This window comes from Meleagris gallopavo, chromosome 1, assembly GCF_000146605.3.
Source record: "Meleagris gallopavo isolate NT-WF06-2002-E0010 breed Aviagen turkey brand Nicholas breeding stock chromosome 1, Turkey_5.1, whole genome shotgun sequence".
In the NCBI taxonomy this organism is placed as follows: Eukaryota; Metazoa; Chordata; class Aves; order Galliformes; family Phasianidae; genus Meleagris; species Meleagris gallopavo.
The window spans coordinates 48,223,209-48,234,871 of record NC_015011.2 but is presented as its reverse complement, the minus strand read 5'-3'; the positions used below and the strand labels follow the sequence as shown (position 1 = coordinate 48,234,871).

Sequence of the window (11,663 nt, the reverse complement as noted above, 5' to 3'; positions counted from 1 at the left end):
TATATATATATACACACACATGGATATCATTGTGTACACAGGAATGTGTATAGAAGTGAGAAGGAACATAAGCTGAGAAAAGCTGGGCAGACACACCTAATATCTTATGAGGTTAGTAATAATCACACAGTGGAAAATATAAATAAATGTGTAACAGTTCTAAAATTAAATAAAAATGTAAAAGAGATTTTAAAGCTTGAGGTCATCTGGAAACAAACTGGGCTTAGAGAATTTAATTTTAGTTTCCCACTTGACACATTTTCTGTTTATAGCCAAAGAAGTAAAGCTACAATTCTGCAGTGCCTATAAGCTGAATGGAGTACCAGCTTCTGAGGGACATGATACTAATGCATTATGTTGTCAACCCTGATAGCTCTTGAGGCAATTTGGAACAGCAGTGCCAAGTTCCATCAGAACCCATCTTCAAAGAAAAGACATGCTCTTGCAAATGATCAATTATCCAGAAACAAGAAGAGTACTCACCCGCAGGATTGACTGCACAGTCTGTAAAGGATAAGTGAGGGTGGTGGCAACTGCTTTGGCTACTGCACCCATGACAAAAGCATCCAAAGACGTGAGCTGTTCAATACAGAAAGAACACAGAGCACCCCATCAGCCAGTTACCTGCATATCTTTGACAGTTGAGTATCATTACCTGCTTCTTGGTTCTCTAAGCATTGCTGGAATAAAAGTAGTATGATGAAGCTTGAGGTTATCTCACTTGTAAAGAGTCAAAACAGTGCAACGAAGCAGCTAACACCCAAAAGGAGGGTTCATTTGTTATTCCTACCTACTCACAAGCTTTTGAATTTCTCACCTTGGCACCCTCCAGCTAGCTTACTGAAACAACGTGAAAATAAAGTCAAACTTAAAGCACCAGCATGGGAAGTAGTATAAGGTATAGTAGCATTAAGCATGCCCTCAATTCACAACCAGGTCCGGCTTCAGAACATACAAACTAACATATCCACAACATGCTCTTGGGGCGAGGAGATGGACTGAATGTCTCCTAGAATGTGATTATATAATCCTGAGAGAATCACTGGGCCCCTCGGGCAGAACTATAGTCCTGACAACGGAGGATAAAAATCTCCATCCCTCAGTAGTTAATTACACATGATGGAAGTCCATCCTCACATACAAAACCCATCATGGTCCAAAATGCACCAAAGACACTGAAATCAGTGTAGATGAAAACAATGGATTTCAGCAGAAGAAAGTGTAAAAGCTCATTAACAAAAATCAGTAGAAGTCCATATCAGAGCATTCTTTAAATTATAAAATCAGGTTGGTTCCAATCAGAAATATGGGCAACCAACATATTTAATTTACTTCAAGAAGGGTAACAGGGTAGGTATAACTACCTGTTTCTCAAAAAGATACATTAGAATTTAATTGCCTAATGCAGATCAACGGTGGCAAGCGAATGTAAACAGATGAAGACAAAAGTGCAGCTTTAGTTTCACAGAAAGAAGAATTGTCACAGTAATAACTTCCTTTGGAATGGGAAAGATCCAGAGCCCACTTGGCATTACAATCACATGCCTGTATAAGAAATACACTGACTTGAACCCAACAACAGGAGAGGGGAAAAAAAAAAAAAAAAAGAAGAAAAGACGGCAAAAGCCTCCACACTTCCATAACAACAAAAAACAGAAGAAAATGTACATTTCTCCAAAGAACCTCTCTCTTCACAGAGAACGTCCATCACCCGGTCTCAAAACATACTTACCTGTGTCTGCTTTTTTAAAAGCTTTCTTTTAAAGCCTTCATAAAACATGAACTGTATGGCAGGGTTGAAGACCAGCAGCAAGGAAGGGAAAGTACCGTTCCATAAAGCTGAGGCTCCTTCATCCCGTATGATCTGATGGAAGGCATCTGAGAAATAAGGTGGAGGAAAGTCGTTATGGTTATGAGCACAACATTCTGATTATAGAAGAGTGAAGCTGTATTTATAGGCTGATGCTCCGCTTTTATAAAGTCCATAACACTCATTTCTGTGTCATTTTTTATCCACTATTCTAATTGGGAAGTTAATGGCAAAACAGTGGCAGAGGAGGTTCTTCCTCACACCGCTCTTAGTGTGAGTAAAGCTTGCCAGCCATGCAGGTGCCTTCATCTTTCCAGTTCAAGCTCAGAATCAATGTTAGATTTCTGAACCCTCTTCAAAACAACCTTCTCTCTTTACAGAGCAAGGCAGCCTGAAGGCGCGGGTGGGTTAGAGATGACAGTGAGTAAAATGTAAATTTGCAAGTGGTCTATTAAGAGGCAGACCTCCCAGCTAGAACACTGCTGGGCTCACTGCTCCTGCAGGATTTGGATAAGATGTCGTGTGCGTTTGCAGAAAGCCACGGGGTTACGTGTGCGCAGACCACAAACTCTCAGTTACCATCAGAGGTGGCACAGTCCAGGTTCCCGTCAAACTGCATGACTGCAAAGTGATAAGGGAGTACAGAGATTCCACAAGGAGATCTGTTATACAAATAACAGTCTTTCATCTTCAGAGTCCTTGCTGTGGGATTTCACTGCAGGAGCTCCTCCTTGTTTGAGGACAACAGATGCTCACCTATGATGCCTTTATAATTGGTCGGCACAATGTCTTCGTTTCTAAATTTTGCTCCTTGCAGCTTCAGCCGTGTGTTCACTACCCAGAGAGGAGTGGTCAGGAGTACATTCACAACACCTAATGCAAACACAAGGCAAGGGAAATCAGTGAGAACCAGAATATTCCAAAGGTATCCCATGTCAGATGTGCCGTGAACTGCATATGCAACAGATTAATAGTAGAGGGAATATAATCCTGTTTCTCTTCTCCAAAATGAAAGACAACAAACCAAATACAGACAAGGTAAAGGAATTTCAAGTGAATTTATTTCTTTGCTGCATTGCATATCACTCTGGAACTCCAATCACTCTACTTTACACATGCCCTACTTAATGTGGGTATGGTACGCTATTTCAGAAAGAAAGCACGAAGGAGTAAAGGTAGAAGGATTCATTGATCAGAAGATATCAAAACACATAAACGTGTGCGTGTTGCTTACCAGAAAAGAGCCCCCACATTGCCAAAGGAACGATAACAAGAAAACTCAGCCTTTTGGACAAGTGAAGCACATTCTAGTGTGCAAAACAGAGGATTCTTAAGGCGGTGTGAAAAGGAATTGCACACAAAGTCAAACACAACAGACCAGCAGGGAAGCTGAGAATCAGAAATAAGTATGGGGGTGGAGAAATAGACACAGCTGCATGAGGTTGCAACAGAGAGGTCGTTTAGGACTGCACGTTGCAATAACAAGGAGGATTAAGTAACATTACTTCTGCAGTCACCTGGTACAGCTCTTCCCAGCCATGAACTAACCATGGAGAAATGAGCTCTTACAAATGTTTCTGCATCACAAAAGCAGCAATCGCTTGTGTGCTGGCCCCTTCCCTTCTCCTCCCCAAACAGTCCAGCCCACAGCCTCTCCTCAAAGGGGAGGTGCTCTCCTCCATTCATCAGCATCTTGATTCTCCCCTGGACTCTCACAAGTATGTCCATGTAACTTGTACCAGCGGGTCCAGAACTGTGCCCAGCACTCCCAGTCATGGTTCACCAACGCTGAAGAAAGGCAATTACATTTTCTCAGTGCTAACAAGCCACTGCCTAATGCAGCCAGGGATAACATTAACTCTTCTTAGCAGCAGGGGCACATTGCTGGCTCACATTCAACTTTTTGTCCACCACAAAGGACCCATCATCACAAAGCTGCTTCCCTCCCTGACAAATGCCAGCCTGAACTGGAGCATGGAGTTGTTCCTTCCCTGATGCAGGACTTTGCATCACCCCTTGTTACACTGCACAAGCTTCTTGTCTGTCCATTTCTGCCTCATCATCCTGACCATTAATTAAGATTATATTAATCAGGACGTCACTCAGCACAGACCCCTGGGGTCCCTCCTCATTCCTGGCCTCCACCTCGACTTCGTGCCACTGATGACAACATCTAGCAGCAGAAAAGTCACATCAATCCCTTTTAATCAAAGTCAGTGCGGTTACACTGTGGAATTAACAGGTTAGAGCCCAACACGTTACAGGACAATCTACTTGCAATTTTTCAGATGATTCTGACACAAAATATTATTGTCCAAATAGGAAAGACAAGGGCACAGATTTTTTTATTGTTTCTTTGGGTTTTGGCGTTGTATTTACTGTTTGTTTTTGGTGTTTGTCCAATCTGTATTTGCTACCAGTAAGAGGAGTGACAGACTGGTGAGGAGAATTTGCAAACACCTGAAGTGGAATTTTTCAGTGACACCAGAAATTATTCCACAGAGATACTCATTACTGATGTTGAATACAACGTAGTCATTTAAATGACAAGCTCTTACTGTGATTCCAGCAGCCTTTCATCTAGAATGCCATTAGATCAGAACTTACCTCACTGATACAGCCAACCCTACAAAATTTCCTTACCTTCCTCCCCGCTACTTTCTCATCACCTACACTGGAGATAAAACAAGAAACTAGCCAAAATACATGAAAAAGCCCCCCAGACCCTCCAAATCACAGTCCTTTCATGGTCACATGAGCCACTGATCCTGTAGAACAGTATCAGCAGACACAGACATACAGTAGTAGTTTTACCACACTGGATTTGCACAAAGGTGTTGGCATTGTCACTCTTTCAAAGAAACTGCTGAGCATCCGCATGAGAGGAAGGGATGAAAAGAACACATGGTTCTCACTGTCCTTACATACACATAGGGACTTCCTGTCCCTTTCATATGACCCAGAAAGAAGTCTAAGAACTGGCACCCAAATTCTTACTTCAACAACTCTATCATCCTAACTGAAAATACCTTGGAATTGTCATTTGCATTTCCTTTGAAAAAAAACTATTCTCTCTCCCTGCTGCTTCTCTTCAATATCTTAAATGTCGATGCCCTGATACCAAATGCACATACTAAACAGCGCACCACACACAAACAGAATACAAGACCACAACATGAACAAATTATATGTGCTTATCATGTGGAGAGGATGGCATGGAAGAGCCATCAGGGCTGTACAATATGCTTTGTTGGTATACAGAGATAAGCAAGGAGTGAGATCTCCGGTGGACTTGATAAAGGAAAATGTTAAATTCTGAAAAATCTCAGTTTCATCAGAGGTATATTTTCAGTACATCCCCTTACCTGCAACAACCCCAAGAACCAAGTCTTTGCCAGTGGTTGAATGCTGACCTTTGACCCAGAGAGTTTTGAGACTATTAAAGGTATAAAAGTAAACAAAATTGGAGCAGCAAAGGCTGGAGATGACAGGGAACCACCCTCGATATGGTGCCAGCCTAGTGGAAAGAAAAAAAGTTAAGGTAAGAAGCCACAGTAAGGATCAGCAAAACATTCATCTGGGCAGGTTGATTTGTCATGTTGAAGGCCCCAGGGATACAACACCTTACACTACAAACAATAATAACCAGGCATGTCTTTATTATTATTGGTCAGAAACCGGACTGAACTCTTGAGTTCAAGGTGGGAGGAAGTTCTAGTAAACGCCTTGCAGTAAAGTTTAGAGCAAATCAGTCGGGTACATGAGAAAAAGACATTATCTGCTTAAACTTAACTATACTGATCACAGATGAAAAGCTGAGTCGACATTGCTTTGCTCCTTTGGATGTAATGTATTCTCAAGAAAGTGTACTATGAGACAAGATGAATAAAAGCTATGGTCAACAAAGTGCTTACGACCTCACACCACTGTTAGGTTTCCTTTGGTTGGTCAGTTTGCTTTAAGGCTCTTTCTGTGTGAATCCAGGCTTCATTAAAACCACTACAGCCTGTGCACTGCTCAGCCAGGGTCTCTGGAGGAAGCACTGTTCCCCTCGTGCCACAATCACTGATGTTTCCTTCACAGGAAATACAGGATGGATGCCTGCTTTTGCAGTCATTCCATTACAACTGATGGTTTGTTGGTGTTTGTTTTTTTTTTAGCTGAAGCTGACCTGTCACCCTCATGAGACAAATAGAGTGTAGAAATGTGAACAAAGGAGAGTGCTAACCGGCTGAGAGGTTGTGATGCACACAGCTGCCAATTGCTGGCATTCAAAGCCATCAAAGAGTTCTTGGCCAAGCTAAACTGGTGTTCTGGAAACCCTCGCCCACCTTTGAGTTCCAAGGATTTGCTTAGGAAATCAGTTGTGACAAGGACACGTGCACAGCTGCTTTCAAGCCACTCAGCACAGACTGCAGGCAAATACTGAAGTACAGCTCTGCTGAAAGTTACGTTCTTTTCCACAGGCCTTGAATCTCACCAGCACCAGTGTGTCTGCAGTTACCAACTGCACTGCACAAAGAATCATTTGTTTCCTTCCGCTTTGCTTACCAGAAGAAACTTCCAGCTGGTAAAAATGTCTCAACTCTCTTGCACAGAGGCTCAGCTGTCCAAGAGTTTCATCTGTGCTAGGAGAAATGGACACACCCAAGAATTCGGGCAGACAAAGCTGGTTTATCAGGTACATGCAGGTTTGTGTGCAACCGTACCTGCATTTCCGAAGGAGGACAGCCCCCTCACTCATGGAGGCACAGTTACATGGCTAAAGAGCTTGATTGCATAACATACCCAAGAAAGTTAAACCAATTAACTCAAGGTGAAAAAATGCAGCTTCTGCCATTCATCTCACTTAGACATGGGGACATTTCCCTTCAAAGCAGAAATCTGTGTTCACATGGATTCGGACTAACTCCTCCACTTTAAAAGCAAGTTCAAACCATGTTTTAAAGTTTGCCTATATAAGGGTGAGGAGAAAATTAGGATCTACTTACAGGCCTTCTTCTTTGATGATTTCCAATAAAACTGCTGGAGTTGTCTTGGACTTCCGTTTTTCATCAACTGGGCAACAGAAGAATCACATTTTTAGGTTATGCCGATGGTCAGGACTCACTTTCAGTTCTTTGTCCTTCCCATTCTGAACATATCCCCAAACAGCGTATTTTTAATTTTTCCTTGTACAGGACACACATCTATTTCTGCAGAAATTCCAGAAAGCATCTCCTGACTCTCATCTGCTGGGTAAGGCTACTTGGCACTTCCATCTTTCCCCACGAGCAGCTTCTTTTGGGCCAAATGCACTTTCTTTTTCTGAGTGGAAAACTGCTCAGGAGCAGCACGGTGTTAACTTCTCCACCACACATTTCTGACCACCTGGCTCATGCTTCAACAGTACTCGAATCACAGCGCTAAGGTCTTTGCTAATTCTGTGACTTTTTTGATTAGAAGAGAGCATTAGAACAGAGTTTATACCCAGATGGAATTCGTGTAAATATCAGACATTCCTGCTCCCAGTTCTGCCTCTGACTTTTCCCTTTATACCTTTCCCAGAAATAAGTCCAGGCTCATTTTTCACAACATGCCCCTGTCGTGCCAAAAACACCAGCACCACACACATGTAATCCTGTATCATGTCACATCTCTTTCTTTTCAGTGTAAGATACCCATTTAGAAGTCAAATCTGGCCACGGATCACACAGTCTTTCCAGCTAATTAAAAGGTTGCCCAATATCCTCTCAAGAGGAATTACCTTCAGCTGGAAACATGGTGTTAGCAATCAAAAGGCATTGCACAAGTGAGATTCTTCTTCATGCAAGACAGGTCCCCCTGCAACAATCCTTACAAACTCCCATGACAAGAAAACACAAATGCCACTGTAAGAGTTCGACACTTACCCTGAAGTCTAAGTCTAGCTGTATCCAAAGGAAAAAATACAGTCATTGCAGTCATACTGCCCTGAAAGTAAATAAATAGATAAATAAATTGGCTACATAGTGTATCAGTTGCTCGTACAGATACCTGACAAACTCTCTGGTAGCCTTTTGCTTCTCATCCAGAAACTGGTGTAGTAAGTTTGAAGAAGGAACAAATTCCATATGTAGGAATATTATGGATGGAATGGGTTTTGCTCCCATGCTTACAAATGACTTTTTTACTTACAGATTATTAGATCAAGCTAAAGCTAAAACCATTCAAAGCATTTTGTCCAAAGAGAAAACTATCAAAGTATGCGAGTGAACAAAATGTGTTAGGAGAGAAACGTACCACTAACTTTTCCTAACTCTTATTAGCCATTTCTGGCAAAGAAATAGGCCCCCTCACTGCAAAAAGACATTGAGGCCCTGGAGCAACAAAGCTGGTGAGGGGTCTGGAGCACAGGCCTTATGAGGAGCGGCTGAAGGAGCTGGGATTGTTCAGTCTGGAGGAGGCTCAGGGGAGACCTTATTGTTCTCTATAACTACCTGAAGGAGGCTGTAGTGAGCAGGGGGTTGGCCTCTTCTCTCGTGTAACTGGTGATAGAACTAGAGGGAATGGCTTCAAGCTGTGCCAGGGAAGACATTAGGACATTAGGAAATATACTTCTCTGAAAGAGTGGTCAGTCAGTGGAATGGGCTGCATAGGGAGGTGGTGGAGTCACGGACCCTGGAGGTGTTCAAGAAGTATTTAGACGCTGTGTTGAGGGACATGGTTTAATGAGAACTATTGGTGATAGGTGGATGGTTGGACTGGGTGATCTTGTGGGTCTTTTCCAACTTTGATGATTCTATGATTCTAAGAGGAAAGAATGACAAGCAATTGTTCTACAGGACCATTTTCCTTAAAGAAATAAAAATAAAGAATGTAAAAACACAAAAAACAAACTCTCACTCATTAGATATACTTTTTTTTTTTCTTTCCAGGACTTCATCTAGCACTGTACTAAATCCCAGTTTAGATAATTAAGCCCTACGTATCAAGTACATCTGCATTAATATTGCACAGCTTTTGAGAAAATATCTAACTCAAAAATAATGTGGTGTGGTATAAACTTGTATTTAATATTTCCGTAGACTGCTAACATTAAATGGCTGCTAAAGCCACCAGACTCTTCCATTAGTAGCCATACAGCTACTAACAACTGGTGGGAAGGTCGCAGGGCATGGTCCAGCAGCTCCAGGAGCCTTCCTCTCCTCTTCTCCTACCAACCCTCATTCCCAGCACCCAGCTGCTCAGCTTAACCAGCGGGGGCACTTGGTGCATGTTCAATTTACCCCAAAGCAAGATTTAGCCCGAATTTCACTCTCAGGGCAATCCTCCCCACAGCAACGTTAACATTCACACTCGTGTAAGAAAACGGAACAGAGGGAACATTTGTGAAAGGTTTGGGTAGAAGCCAACAGGACAAATAGGTGGGCACAAGGTACGGGCTTCTTAAAACCATACAAGAAGCTATGGCTCAAGACAAAGCCGTGAGCTAGTTTGTCTGGTTAACAGATTACAGCCAATGAAAGATAATTTGTACCCTCTCCCCCTCCTATAGATAAACTGATGAAAAGAAGCTGAAAGAAGCAGAGTTACTTTTTTGCTGGGCTTGTAAATGAAACAACTCAACGCTGCAGTCTGAAGAGTGCCAGAAATATATAGTGGCAACAGGAAAGAAGGGTGAGGCAGAGATGAGTGGAACCACCTCTCAGCAACAAAACTGCTCTCAGGCTCTGAATTGTGATACCAGCAGGAGAAACTAACTGTCACTGCTGTGTGCAGGTACATGCAATGCAGCCTACAGTTCTGTGCTGCTAAAAGGGGGATATTTCACTCTGCTTTCCCAACACCTTTCAGTCAGTGGTGAAGCTCAGCACTTTGCCAATTCAAGTCAAGCTATCACTGAACGATCTCCAGAACAGGTACAAACTGGCTTAAGTAATTCCAGCTGGTGGTAAGCAATGCTCCCCTATCACCTCCATTCTGTGGGTGTTACTACTGGGACAGCTACATGGCGAGGCAGAAGGCGAGGAAGCTTATCTGAGCAAAGCAGAACTTTTCCTAGTAGGCCACTCTTTCAGCTCCCTGGTCAGCATCACCACAGCGCTGCCAGCAGCTGGCAGGAACCAGGGGGTGGTCGTAAGCAGTCAGAACAAGCAGCCTGAGGTGACTTCACTGTCAAGGAGAGGTCTGTGTGACTGAAGTCTGCAGTCTGCTGGTTTTCAGATGTAAAAAAAAAAAACAAAGACGTGTTGACAGTCAATATTCAGAGCAGCTTAATTACTGCCATAATATTTCTATAAAGCTGTTATTCACATAGCTTTTGGAACAAGGTTACTTTACAGCTATATGCAGAGATTAAAAAAACACTTCTATAATCCAGTTAAAGTCTGCATTATTTATTTATTTTGCAGCTCACAGTATTATTAATTTAATTAGTCTCAGACTTGACCCAGTAGTCCAGAGGACAAATGGACTTTTATGGAACTGAAAGAAAAACAAAAGTGATGATGTTATGATCAGACGTGTTGCTCTGATTCATCACTTCAGCACAGTTCATAGGTTGCGTTTTTATAGAATCATAGGAGCCTTCAAGTTGGAAGGGACTTCTAAAGGTCACCCAATCCCCCTGCAAAGAACAGGGACACCTACAGCTCGATTAGGATGCACAGAACCCCTCCAGCCTGACCTCGGATGTCTCTAGGGATGGGACATCCACTGCCTCTCTGAGCAATCAAGGCTTTTTCCTTATAACCAACCTAAAATTGCTCCTCTTTAAGTTTGAAACCATTTTCCCTTGTCTTATCACCACAGACCCTGCTACAGAGTCAGTCCCCTTCTTTCCTGTATCTCCCCCTTAGATACTGAAAGGCCACTATCAGGTTACCTGAAAGCCTTCTCTTCTCCAGGCTGAACAGCCCCATTCCTCATCACCCTTATAATAATTTAAGCAAAAGTTGAGACAATGCTCAAACTATGCACCTGCATAAGAGATCTTGACAAAATTCATGTATTACTGCAGCATACATATCTATAGGTGGATTAATACACATTTATTACAACAAAATACAAAGAAAAGCCAAGGTTTCCAGCATAACATAGTTAGGACAAAGGGGAAATAAGATAAACCAGCTCATTTTCGGAAAAAAAGTCTTGCTTTGGGGCCTTAAATCGCATATGAATATTAGCATGTGTGCAGCCCACAAGAGTACAGAAGTGTAACGGGTCCAAGAAGTTCTGTCTTCCTTCACAAGATCACTGCAGCTCAGGTGTAAGCATTGTGAAGCACAAGAGGGAATTTCCTTCAGTCTATCACCAGCAGGGTGCTGAGGTGCCATTCTATCAGGCTTTGTTTATACGTGGATTTAAGGTTCTGGTTCGCACCAGAAGCTGTGATGAGGGGCACAGCCTATTTATCCCAGTCTGTACACACAGGTGTGAGGCTGGCAGGGAGGGCCACGAAGTATTGCTGTGTTCTGTGCAAACCAAGGGAAAGCACGCAGCATTCCAGTGGTGAGCTCATGTGAGGGGCTTCCCATTCTCAGAATGGGAAACAAACCCCCCATTGCTTCGGACTCCTGAAGCTGCACACCCAGAACACCCTAAAGACCAGAGAACGTTTCTATGGTTATCTGTGCTACAGAAACCTTAAAAGCTATATTTTGCTTTCCGTGGCAGGCCAATATATAATCAGCTTTTATCGTTCAGTAACACCTAGCGCCTTTCATCCAACCACAACTCACTTGAACGCCTCGAATTCGACCTCCTGCCGAGCAGCCCGGCAATGATTTCCAGCACACCTCCGGCTGCCCGCAGTAACCCAAACGCAGCGCTGCAGCAGTTCGCTCCAAACCCACCACATCTGCTGGCACGACCCGCCGCACAGCTTCCCTTC

At 43.0% G+C, this 11,663-nt stretch overlaps 1 protein-coding gene across 1 annotated transcript in view; it reads right to left on the bottom strand.

Annotated features, from left to right (window-relative positions):
- Positions 1–11,663, bottom strand: part of SLC25A17 (solute carrier family 25 member 17) — a 17,672-nt gene that overhangs the window by 3,292 nt on the left and 2,717 nt on the right. The window contains exons 3-8 of the mRNA XM_010710617.3: positions 7,702–7,762; positions 6,802–6,868; positions 5,176–5,327; positions 2,567–2,683; positions 1,733–1,878; positions 484–579 (exon numbers count right to left, since the gene is read on the bottom strand). Of these exons, the coding sequence (XP_010708919.1) occupies positions 484–579; positions 1,733–1,878; positions 2,567–2,683; positions 5,176–5,327; positions 6,802–6,868; positions 7,702–7,762 (639 nt within the window). The remainder of the gene's footprint in view (positions 1–483; positions 580–1,732; positions 1,879–2,566; positions 2,684–5,175; positions 5,328–6,801; positions 6,869–7,701; positions 7,763–11,663) is intronic.